Genomic DNA, 13549 nt, shown 5'->3' on the forward strand with positions numbered 1-13549 from the left:
CTAATTTAATCGCAGTCACCAAGTAAGTCCCAGCCTACTCAGACACTGCTCACGCAGGAGCAATCATTAGATGGTGTGTGACTTTGACTAAATGTGCAAAAATTCGCAAGGCTACGATGCCATCCGCAGCATTGCACATGGGCGATATTTCACTCTCACGGGCCGGCGGCTAGATGAGTGCTGGGAAGATAAGCAGCCCAGCAATCAGGTCTGAATGACCCCCTAAGGGCAGAATGTCGGCATCACCATTCATTACCGACTTTTCTTTTTATCAAACTCCTATATTAAATAATGTCAGATTTTGACCTTGGCATGACACTGCACTGCAAAAGGCTCACATTTACCCTAGAGTAGTAGACGTCTGTATGCCAACAAAATACCATTCTTCTCATTTGACTTGACAAAAGCCTAATTCCTGAAAATATAATTCCTTTCAGCATGCATTTCATTATTTATCTCAGATCATTTTCTCTACAGGAATTCCTGTCATATTTGTTGTATAGTTTTACATTATGTGCATAATTACTATTAATTTTGACGCCTACACTGAAGAACCCAAGCAAGCATTATTTTTGTTGCTTTTTTTCTAATGTTTGAAAAGTGCCAGGGCTACTTCTTCTTCACTGCAGGAGTAATTATGTAGCATAACTTACTAGCGAACAATGATACATTAAAAATGAGTCAAACAATATAATTAGCACGCTGAAATGTGAAAAATCTTGTACTGTGCCAGTGCAGGCCACAATAAAATAATACTATAAAATCCAGAAAAAGGTGTCAGCATACATCACCGTCATGGGGGAATCATTTACAGCTCTATTTCGACAAATATGTATAATATATAACATAATGTTATAAAATCTCAGTATTTGAAAGGGACTCAATATCAACAAGATAAAATCTATCTCGTGTGAATTTTTTCCTAACTGACGTATTACCAAGAACCTCTTTGAGATGTGCATTTGAGTCACTGTTGATGTAATTTTCCACTTTCAGTTACTTTTTTTATATCATCATATTATTTGTATTACTGTGTACACAGTACAACAAAGGTTTTAAAATCCCATCATGGCAGCATTGGTAAATTCTGTGCTGATGAGCAGGTAGGGCTGAGGAGGTAAAGCAGGCCAGGTGGCTAGGGTTCTTACCTGTAGGTAGGGAGAAAACTCAGGAAGTGAGGTTGAGTGTGAGAAGACCAGGAAGCACCATTCCTGTAGGAGATTGGACTGATACTTTGTCAGAGAGGACATTGCCCGTGATTTACCGGCATGGAGCATGCAAGGCTGAGAAACTCTTTGTGTTGCAGACTACCTGCCCATATAGAGATTACCAAGAAGTAAGATAGTGCCCTACCTGGAGACTAGGATGTTGATCACATTCTGTTGATCACATTCTGTTAATTCATGCTAAATGCTGCAAGTAAAGTTTAATTTTCATTTATTTGCAAGAAAAGCTGTGTTTGGATCCTGGTGAAACCTAGACACTGCACCAATACACCCATCTACTGAATTGAGGTGGGCACAAAGTGGTGTGTACTGCCCAGCTTCCCAATTTAGAGTTCACCCCACCTTACACCTATAATAAAGGCTATTATATAGCAGTGGTTCCCAAACTCATCAGTTGGTGATACTGAAATAAGTGCTCCCCCTATGTATATCAAGGCACACTTATAGTGTAGGAGAAAAGATTAGATAAAGCAATATATAACAATACTTCCTTTTTAGAGATATGTTTCTCCTTCTAATCCGATATGGATGGGGGTGTGATCTTCTTAGATGATGGATCTTGCTCTCAGGATGTTATTTGAAATATAGAAAAAATTAGGAGGGACAATGTGTATATCTAAGTTTATACACATATATACAGCCTTTTTAGTGGCACTGCAGTGGTTGGAGTACTGTGCTCTTCATTTTAGAAATCAATTTAAAACACACTTGCCTTCTCTCCCATATCAGGCAGGAGGCTCCCAAAAACCAGGTACTGCTCCCAGCCAACTGGAAGTACAGGCAAGTCTTCCAGGGCTGGTGGAGCCCCTATGAGGCTTCTTCCTTCCCCCCTCCTGCAGCCGTTCTTGAAACTGGATGGTCCAGTAATCTGGCACTGAATAGTAGATGGCATGATCATATATCCAGGCTCCTGCACCACCCTGGCGGCTCTTTCCCACATGGGGCAGCCAGAAAGTCAGCAAGTGTGATTTAGAATGCCAATTTTCTCGTCTCCCAATAATTGGAACCCATTAAAGGCCATACCAAAAGATCTAGCTTTCAGACCTACTTACTATTTGATTAAAGTACAAAATGTGAATTCATAGTGAGAGCCGCATTTTATGGATCAGTTATCTCTTTCCCACAATTAACAATGATCATGAAGAAAAGAAATGTTCACAAGATTGGCATGGTTCCTGAAACATGTTAGAACTTGCTCTGACGTGCCTCATCATGTATATTGTCCAACTCTTTCTAATCCAGCCCTGTTCAAACAAGTCATTGAGAGTGTGACGTTCCAAGCACATATGATAGGAGATATTTGAATACGTTTATTGTCTTGTACATTCATAAAAGTACAGTTAAACCGAAAATGCTGGTTTACAGAGAAACTACTGTAGAAGCTACTGTAAATATAACTGACATATTACCAAGAACCTCTTTGACATGTGCATTTGAGTCACGGTTGCTGTAATTTTCCACTTTCAGTTACTTTTCCTACATCATAATATTATTTGTATTAGTGTGTACACAATACAACAAACATTTTAGAATCCCATTATGGCAGTATCAGTAAATACTGTGCTGATGAGCAGGTAGGGCTGAGGCAGTAAAGCAGACCAGGTGGCTAGGGTTCTTACCTGTAGGAGGCAGGGAGAAAACTCAAGAACTGAGGTTGAGTGTGAGAAGACCAGGAGGTACTTTTCCCATACCACAATTGCCAGTAAGATCTCAAAAATTGCGGGCCTCCCTGCTGTTTCGGAAGATTAGGTAATTATGTTTGCCTTTTTAGTTGCGCTACAGTGGTTGGAGTACTGTCCTTCTCTCCCAGATCAGCCAAGAGGCTCCCAAAAATTAGTTACTGCTCCCAGCCAGCTGGCTGGAGACCCTATAAGGCTCCTTCCTTCCCCCCTCCTGCAGCCGTTCTTGAAACTGGATGGTCCAGTAATCTGGCAATGAATAGTAGATGGCATGATCATATCTCCAGGCTCCTGCACCGCCCTGGTTGCCCCTTCCCACATGGGGCAGCCAGAAAGTCAGCAAGTGTGATTTAGAATGCCAATTATGTCTTCTCCCAATAATTGGAACCCATTAAAGGCCATACCAAAAGATTTAGCTTTCTGACCTACTTACTGTTTGATTAAAGTATATGTATTTTGCCTTCAGTGACTAATATATACTGCAGTGGTTCTCAAACTCGGTCCTCCGGACCCAATACAGTCACGTTTTCCAGGTCCGCTGGTATACTTACATTCTTAAATAGCGTTTGAAAGTGCATTATAACGCATTACAATTTACATGGATTTAAGTACATTTTGGGGGGGGGGGGGGGAATAGCAAATGTACAGTTCTCCAAAATACAGTGTAGTCCAAATCAGCCCATTTGATTGTTTTTAACATTTTATATGCCAACACTCTCTACTTATTGGCTTTTCCACTTTATCTCTCTCCATGGAGGAAATTCAAGTCAATGCGCTATTGAATAACACTGGGAATTAGTGTCCTGAGTTATTCAATTAGCACTTTTCAATATCAAGTTTAATTGAATTCCCCCCATGTTAATAAAATATTAGGGTCAACGGTCAGATCGGTAAATATTCCAACAAAAATGCCTTAATTAATGAAACACAATTTCCATGTCCTATATTTTGTTATTGTTGGCTTCCCTGCCTTATAATGTGACTGTACATTAATACTAGACTTTTGGGTTGCCATAAATTGGTTTTATCGCTGAAAATATCTAATTTGGAATGATTGCGAGATTTCATGCTCTTTGTGGATTACCATTATTGTTCAGAATGAATTGCTGTTTGCTAGATTGGAAAGCATGGGGGTGAGGCTTTACTTTTTTTTTTTATAAAAGGAGAGCCGTAGACCATCTTCATATAATGAAGTCTCTCACAAAACTGTCTTGCTAGACTATTAATTATCGATCATGAAAATTACAGCTCACTCAACGCAGCCATATGTACTGTCAAATCCTTTTATTGTTCAGCACAAAATAAGATGAGTTTGTGGCTCTGTCGTGTTTATACGCCGCACGGTGGATTGGATGGCAAGCATTCAATGCAATCAGTGCATCAGACAGCATTCCAGGAATATCGGCAAGTGTTTCTTTCTTTCTTCTTTTGTATGCTCGCTGAAACCTTACATTATCTGTCACACATGATACACACTCATGTAATGATGTGTGTTTCTTTCCACCATGCTAAAATCCCAGTACTGGGAGCTCTTCATCATTTGTTACAAAGAATAAAATTGTCTTTATGCATTAAACATGATGTATTTCTCGTCTCAGAATTGAGTTAGGTCACGCTTGCTGCAGATTTACAAAATTCCCTTCATTTAACTCCTGTCTGAGTGTAATTCCCCTGTATTTACATTCATTGTATTTCTTATCAGCCTCTAAGTATTGTAGTCCACCCACATTAACTTTCATACAGATGCTACTAGCATTTCTTTAAGTGCATCAAAACAGAGGCATGGAATAAGAACTATAGGAAACTGGGTTATGCTAGGTACACACTGGGCAATATATATCGTTAACACTGTGGTCAATATTGAAATCATTAACGAACTATCGTACAAATAGTTAATCTTTTCCTCACCTCAGGTAACCCTTGGTCCTTTCTCTCCCCCCTCGTGGCACTACCCCACCCCTTCAGCACCCATTGTGCTTCCCTCTCCTAATCTCCCATCTATTCAGTTGAAAATGTAACCTATAAAGTTCATTACCCTCCCTAAGTCAGCGTGTGAGCTACAATATGAGTGGATCCGGTCTCTCATCTCATGTTACAGTTACGGTTTAGGTGCGTACTTATGATTTTGACACATTTAGGGTGCAATTCTATTAGCATTTATGTTAAAAATGGCCAGATATCATGATTAATGCCCAATGGTCATTATCCTGGTATCGAATTAGCGCCTGCTTCTATCGGCTGAAAATGGATCCACTATTGGGTGAAAATGCTTTAGTTTAGAGATGTATCCAATCCTATTTGCTATAGCGGGTTGCTGTGGCTGTTTGTTGGGGAATATGCTTTCAAAATTATAATACCTGATAATAATAACTGGTATCAGGGCTAAATAACACCGGCATCACAGTTAATAGGATAGCCCATGGGTAAATCTATTTGCAGCGGTGAAGCACTACTGCTAATATGATACCCTCTCTGTGGGGAGTCCCTCAAAGCTGACATTTTCAAGGAAGTATGATTAAATTGCAAATACAAAACTATATAGTATTACAAGGGCTCTGCGCTATCCCTGTTTTCTATCACAATAGCAAAGGAGTTGTGTGCATAATGTGTGTAATTTGATTGGCGAGGGGTCCTCTTTAGCTTATACATCACAGGGATGGGCTCTTATTAGAGTGTCTGGACCTGGATGTGATTTTTAATACAGCAAGGCAGAAACTAATTTATCAATACACAAACATAGGGGGTGCACCATTGGAGGGGCATGTCTATCACCACCTCCAGGGCGTGTCTATCAACACCTATTGGTCTTCAATTAATTAATCATTTCCCCCACATACACATACCAGAAACAGGGACAGTCCGCGCCGAAGCACATTATACCAAACACCATAATGCCAAACATCGTAATGCTCATTACATATTATGCCACACGCCATAATGCCCATTAAAAGTTACAGAATACCACACATCATAATGCCCATTACACATTATACAACATACCGTAATGCCTGTTACATATTGTTACATATTATGCCACATAAGTGCCACTTACCTACATGGTTATTGTCAGGGGTTGGATGGTCATTGTCAGAGGTTTTTTACTCAATGCCATGTTTCTTGCCTGGGGTTTCATTCTTGTTGCTATGTGCCATGGGGGAAGTTACATGCTCATTGATAGGGGGAGTTGCATGCTCATTTCCAGGGGGGAGTTACATGGTCATTGCCAAGGGTACTTACATGTTTGTTGCCCAGGGGGGAGTTACATGCTTGTTGCCAAGGGGACTTACAGTACATGCTCATTGCCAGTTGTGAGTTACATGCTTGTTGCCAAGGGGACCTCCATGTTCGTTGTCCTAGGGGGTTCCTTCAGGGGCGTATCTAGAAGTTGAAGTGTTGGCCCCATAGCAAAATTTCTGAAAGAACACCCCTTCTATATAGCAGGGAGATACAGGGTGACACAGACATGGGAAGTGTGCGAGTAAAAGGTGCCTAAAAAATACTGGGGTAGTGTCACTCACACACCTGTAGGGGTGTACCATGTGTTATACACAGGATGGGGGTAGAGGGTGCCACAGAAATTGGGGTAGGGGTACAGGGGGTACACCCTGGGGATTAGGGGGGTAGCTGGGCGAGGATGGGGGCATGGTGTCTCACACACACATGGATAGGGGGTTGAGCAGGGTCACACACATAGAAGAGAGGGGTATTTGGGTACAAGAGGGGATCAGACACCAGGGAAATTGGGGTAGATAGGGTAACAGACACAGAGGAAGGGGAAAACGGGGGACAAGGTGTCAAACACAGGTGAAGGGGGTACAGGGGAGTCCAACATGAGGGATAAGGTGGGGTAGAGGGGGTAACACAGAGATAATACTGGACAAAGGGTCACATACAAAGGAAGGGGGTCACACACACAGGGTTCGGTGGGTACAGCAATCCTTGGGCACTCACCAATCTGTGGGGGAGCTGCAGGGTGTCAGGGAGGCTTGAGGGTTCAGGGACAGATCAACCTGCTCCCCGAGAGGCTCCGACTCTGTACCACTGAGTGAGGTGTCACTTCCCCCATGTTAAACCGTGATCCACCCAGGTAGCGCTGGGCATGCTGCGCTCCTCTGACAGACACTAGAGGTCATGTCGACCTCTGGTGTATGTCTCCTCCAAGGTGGTCAGCCATGTTTGGAGTGGCCCCTGCAGACAGACCAACAAAGACTGCAGCGCCGGCTCCCTGCCGCTGCCAGCGCTGCAGTCTGGGGAGGAGGGAGCTGGGGATCAATAGGGGGTGCTGTTCATTAGGGCGTGCCTGGGCAACCCTGTGCCCACACGCCTATATACACGAATATCAATGATAACAGATTATATTTATTCTGGCCAAAAAAAAATTTATATATTGTTGTAATTTATTTTAATACACTATTACCTGCATTCACTTGACTATAGTATCCTTTATGCTGTTTTTAACAAAAATATATGCATATGTACAGTCTTTGTAATGACAGACAGCTAGGGCGGTATTCAAATGTTTAATCTCACCTGTTCTCCCATCTAAAGTGACGGGAGATTGCAGGGCAATATTCAAAGGACAGTTTGTATTGCTCATATCGTGCATACTGTATGGTCGTAATGCAAAAAGGCCTGTTTCATTGCTGGGTGACTGCGCATTTCAACTCACCATCCTAGGGATACTCGCCTAAATGGAGCTCCATTGGGCACCCTTTAGTGGCTGTTGGTGCAAAATCATTTGAATATGGGCCATAGTGTGTCATCAGGTAAGGGGTGTGGCAGGAAAGTCTAGCTGCCTGTGAGGGGGCAACATTGAGCGATTTAGGGCAGTCCAATTAAATGATATATAAGTGTAACAAATTATTTGTGAGTAATCTAGCACGGAATCTAGCACGTGGCTATGTATACAACCTACTGGATTTCTGCACGACTGTGTCTAACCGCTCAGTAATGGGGGACAATTAACTGAAGCTTCTAAAAATGAAGAGAGTTGATGTTGCCGATAGCAGCCAATAAGATTCTGTCTACCATCATGCAGTAGACAAATATCACCTCTATAGTCTATAGAATTGTTATATACGATATATACACACAAACACTCAAACATAGTCCCATGAATTTTGTCTGGGTGTCTGACTAAAAAAGTTACTTGCAAAAATCTTTCTTGTGTTTTAGAATTTAGGGGTGAAATTTAACAGGATGAGAGATTCAGAAGGTGAGAGATTTGGTAAGAAATCTCCAGTTTTTGTAAAGCGGCAATCATTTACACTGCAAAACCAGTTTGATTTTGAAGTGTAAATGATTGCTGACTTTAAAAAAAACTAGATTTCTTACCAAATATCTCACTTTCTGAATCTCTCATCCTATAACATTTCACTCTAGATTTTTAAGCTATAACTTTACAAAGAAAGTATGCTAATTTGTACTCCAGTTTCCAGCATATAGGTTACCATAGACTTTTGCCATTTTAGGTGCAGCAGGTACAGACCGTTCAACAAGTGCAGCATGTTTACCCAGCACAGGTACAATATGTTGAAGGAAGTGATGCTGTCTACACAAATGGAGCAATGTGAGTTTTTAATCTATATCTATATATGGTGTATTTTGGGCTACTGGTGTTGGATTTATGTTGGGTGTTGTTAATAACCTTTGTTTTGCAGCCCAAACCTCAACTCTATTTACAATGACATAGGGAGGAGGGAGAATTTACAGGTATTTGCAGTTTCATCTCTAGAACAGAAATACTAAATTACATGTTTAAAACCTAAAGAGAGAGAAGATTAGTAGAGGGAGTGGATGTAGGGATTGAGTGAAGTCAAGGATGACCCCCCAGGCAGCTAACCGATAGGGATGCCAATCACAGAGCATTTTTTCAATCCCGGGATACGGGATTGAAAAATGCACAATCCGAGGATTCCCAGGATCCCGGGATTGACCTCCCTAATAAAAAAAACCCGTCCCCCTCCCCCAAAGGATTTCTAAACCTACCCCCCCCCTGCCAATCCTCCCCAACCCCCCCCCCCCCCCGACCTGCCCTGCCCTGTCACATCACTTACTGCGGCAGTGGTGACCGGCGGGAGGGCGGGCGGCTGTCTGGGTTTGGGACAGTGTGCTGTGCTGACAGACATAGCAGCGGTCAGGCTGCACAGCGTGACGAGATGTCAGGGGTCACGCTGCGCAGCCTGGCTGGGCGCCGCCCTGCCTGCCAGTACAGCGCACTGTCCCGACTCCGGACCAACGGCACCGGGGGTAAGAAGCAGTCAGCCGGGCAGCGTCTGAGCCATATTCTAAGGTGCTCAGCGCTGCCCGGCTTTAAACAAAATGTTAATTTTGGCATGGGGGTACTAATCCCGGAATCCCAGGATTGGAAGCTTCAATCCCGGGATTCAAATACGGATGATTTTAGGCCAAAATCCCTGCCGATCCCGGGATTGGCCTCCCTACTAACAGAGGAGAGCATAGTGTTATCCATTCAGATGTAGGGAAGTTTGGAGAATCAAAGCACTGAGGTCATGGGTATGATTCCCACATGACCCTTTCTGTGTGGAGTATTCTTGCATGGGTTTTCTTGCATGGGTTTCCTCTGGCTACTCTGGTTTCTTCTCACAATACAAAAAATATACTGGTAGGTTAATTGGCTCCTAACAAAAAATTGTACAAAAGTGTACATGTGTTTAGTTAACAAGTAACATATACTTTTATAAAAATAAAATATAACAATAAAATAAAATATCAAGGCTAAAAATGATCACCTGATAATAAATGACTGGAGTGTGTCACTCCAAACAAGCTTCAGTATTTATGTTTTCAAAGTTGACAACTACTGTATGTACTCTTTGGCTTATTCCCATTTATATTATGTACAGGACATACATTATACCATGTTTGTGGTTATAGTTATCATCTTAAAAAAGTAAAGCTTCAGTTCAAATTAGTTATTAAGCCATTGTAATGTTCAAGTAAGGTGCTATGAAAAATGTAAATTGCATCATAGCTAGCTGAGATTTAAGTTTTATATTTAATTACATTTTTATTTAGCTTTTAGAGCTGGTGTACTCCATTCTATTTCTTTGCAGCTTGTATATGTATGAAGAAAACAGGGCTTTGTTAAATCTGTCTTTCGGCTGACAGATGTTCAGTTAATTTAGTAATGAAGAAGGAGCTGGTCGGATACATAACGCACCTGAATCATCTACAGCTGCCTTACATACTGCTCATTAGATGTTTACACATAGCTGCCATGAAGATAAGGGTCAAGTTTTTAGCAATTATAAGCTGTAGTTTCAAGTTCTAGAGAAGAGAGGCATAACAACATAGAGGTAATGATGGGCTTCTTATACTGTACTAAATGAAGATGTGTCACTGGCTCGGGGCTCACATTGCTTCTCTGTCACACTGCAGAGCTCCTCTCATTACTGTGCTTGAGGTCATGAAAATTAACATGGGATGTCATTTGTAATGTAATAATGAAATGGACAGGAGCTAAGTTACGGTTTGCAATTATCATTCACAAGAGGAGTTAATTATGGTTCAGATACTTACATTTTCTCTCATTTACAGGATAAAATAAAGCTTTATTTTGTATTTCACTTCATCAGCTTTATTGGAATGAGCGATGTAACCTTGGTGAATAGATGAGATTACACATCTAGGTATTCTGTGCTTTATACATGCCAAGCCCAGCACGGCGCCCAATTTTTTCATCTTATGGCATCTTATGCCATCGCATCGCATTGCATTCCATATAGCCGCATGCGATACGATTTTTATTGTATAAGCACCCTAATGGGTGCTTTCAATGTTAAAAGCAGCCCCAATACGATTTTTTATTGTATAAGCACCCTAATGGGTGCTTACAATGTTAAATGCACACCCACGCCACCCCCACTATCAACGCGAACCCGAAGCGTAAGGACACATCTGGGTGGTTGTACAATAAAAAATCGTATACCATCGCATTGTATTCCATTGTATGGCATACAATGCCATACAATTTTTTATTGTACAACATCACGCAGCATCGCATCGCATACCATATTTAGTCTTATGGTATACAATGCGATGGGTGCCGTGCTAGGAAACAAGTACCAGCACATGCTATATATACTGTATTCTGACAAAATCATCAGTGTACATTGAAAAATTGTTGACATACTGTATACTAATCATTGTCTTGACAAGTATTCATATACATCAGCCATGTGAAACCTGTGACACCACAGTTGTTGTGTAACTACAGGTACAGATGGAGCTCCCCTCTTTGTTGCGGCTCCCTGAAGCGGAGGCAGACAGGGAAAGCGCTGTGTTGACGGGGACGTGCATACGTGTGAGACGCTCACGTGCCCCCCGCTTGATCGAGCGCCTCTCCGCCACCTCTCACCAGCGCAGGGAGTCTGCGCACCAACAAGCACCAGCATACTCTGTTAGATAGCTAATAGCTAGCATGTTATGCCAGGAGAGGATTGGGAACTAAAAGTGGCCTTGCTAAATTGTGTATCTGTGGCCTGACCTGGGAAACATCAATTGTATAACATGAGGTGTAGCCGTGGCAGCATCATTGGATGGCAGAGATGTTGTACTACAGAGATGGAGTACTGTAGTGGTTCTCAAACTTTTTGAATCACAACGCCCTAGAGTATCAGCATTTTTTTCAGGCCCCCCCCCCCCTAAGATAAGTGTTTTTAATGACACATTTGCATGAAATATAAAATTAAAAAAATTCCTGTCACTTTGAATGTAACTAAATTTATTTGGTCCTGGTCCACCAACCCCCGACACCCCAGGATGCCTAGTCACACATTTTGTGGAACCACTGGACAGGATGCATGGGGACAATGCAGTGTAATGTACACCATGGTTTGTCTGTAAATGTGGGGGTAGGGCAAAATGTCAACAAACACAACAGGCCTCACAGACACTCCGGATCCCCGGGGATCTTCTCTGTGAACCCTATGGCCAATTTGCCCTCTGCTGAGACCTAAGGATTCGCAAAACACCTTGAGAGCCTGAAATAAGGGTCATTAAACAGCAAAAACGTTTTGCAGCAATTTGAAAGGACCATCAAATTACTAATCTGTGTTTTCGGTTACAAGCTTTCTTTTGTGTGGTTCCCTGACTCTCGCCTTATGCTTTCGCCACATGATGACGTAACCCTTGTCACACACAATCTGCCCTCATTCCCATTGTAAAGCTGCACTGTATAAGAAACTGTAAATAAATACATAAATAAATTAAGATAGGCCTAGACACTGAAAAGGTCACCTTGTACCACCAGCATAAGATAATAATCTCACTCTGTAAACCTTCTGATGACCTGATGACAGGATGTTCTATTCAAAAATACTTGGATGCACATGGACTTGCAGCAAATAAAGTTTTAACATAACAAGTGCACTGTTAATATTCAAACTCTTCTTATAATTGTTATTATACATAATAATTAATTCCAATTATTAATATACAGCATATTCTTGTATCGTTCCATTTTGATTACAGTAAATAAAAGTCAGTTATGGAAAAGTTTTAATGTGATTAACAGCAGAACATGTTACTATGCTGTGTTTTAAAACATTTACCAGTGCAAAAATTCCTTACTAAATCCAATGAAGTGATGCAATTTTGTAATTTGTGTCTTCTTTATTCTTTCTTTCTTGAAGTCGGACAACAACATACCCTTACACAGAAACTCAGATGTACAGCCAAAATACTGGGGGTAGTTACTTTGACACGCAGGGTGGATCTGCACAGGTGACAACTGTTGTTTCATCTCACAATATGGTGGGCACTGGAGCAATTCAGATGGGGGTCTCTGGAGGACAAATCATTAGCAGCACTGGTGGAACCTACCTGATTGGCAACTCCATGGAAAACTCAGGCCACTCAGTCAGTCACACAACCCGTGCCTCTCCAGCAACAGTAAGTGCTTTCTGAAATTAATTTACAAAGATAAATTTTTGAGCAGACCGTTGACCTTCTCCTTAGCAACTGCTAGTGTCACAGTAGTCTGTAGCTTGTGTGCATTGCCTTCAGGTAACTAACAAGCACACATCATTCTTCCTTGGTAATTGTCATCAAGTGCCTGTCACCGTGGAGCTGTTGATTAAACCATGTTTCACTAAATTGAAATAAATTCTTCAGAAAATGCTACAAATAGATATTTATCTGTGCAAGCGTCTTTGCTCCAATTTACCATTCTTCTTATTTTCAGGTTTAATACACTTTTATTTTATCTATGTGATTGATATATATTCTTATTGTATATAACAATTATATGGAAATGTCCAAATTTCTATGCAAGGGAGGCAAATTGATGATTATGAGGCCAGCAGAAGCACAACAAACTATATATCTTTAAAAAATATTTTATTTAGAAAAGTATGATGATTATGGACCTTACTGTATAGAGACAACGATAGAGTAGACGAGGAACAGCTACCATTTCATGAAGACCTACTGTCAGAGGTGTAACTCTCTGAGGCAATGGAGTCATCTGTCGCTGGGCTCCTGCTCCCAAGGGGGCACCTCTCTTCCCCTCTGAGTTTAAATCAGTTAATTGAAAGTCATTGATATTGCTTCTGTGGCTGACTCCCCCTCCTAACATAATTTTTTAAAGTGTCACACCCTGTAAAAGAACCCTTGACCTGT

General features: G+C 41.5%; 1 protein-coding gene across 5 annotated transcripts in view; it reads left to right on the forward strand.

Annotated features, from left to right (window-relative positions):
* RFX3 (regulatory factor X3) overlaps window positions 1-13549 on the forward strand; it is a 246053-nt gene that overhangs the window by 153161 nt on the left and 79343 nt on the right. For all 5 annotated transcript variants that reach the window (XM_083186015.1, XM_083186016.1, XM_083186014.1 and 2 more), the window contains 2 exons: window positions 8377-8474; window positions 12562-12820. In XM_083186015.1, the coding sequence (XP_083042141.1) occupies window positions 8377-8474; window positions 12562-12820 (357 nt within the window). The remainder of the gene's footprint in view (window positions 1-8376; window positions 8475-12561; window positions 12821-13549) is intronic.

This window comes from Crinia signifera, chromosome 1 (genome assembly GCF_055691185.1).
Source record: "Crinia signifera chromosome 1, ASM5569118v1, whole genome shotgun sequence".
Taxonomy (NCBI): Eukaryota; Metazoa; Chordata; class Amphibia; order Anura; family Myobatrachidae; genus Crinia; species Crinia signifera.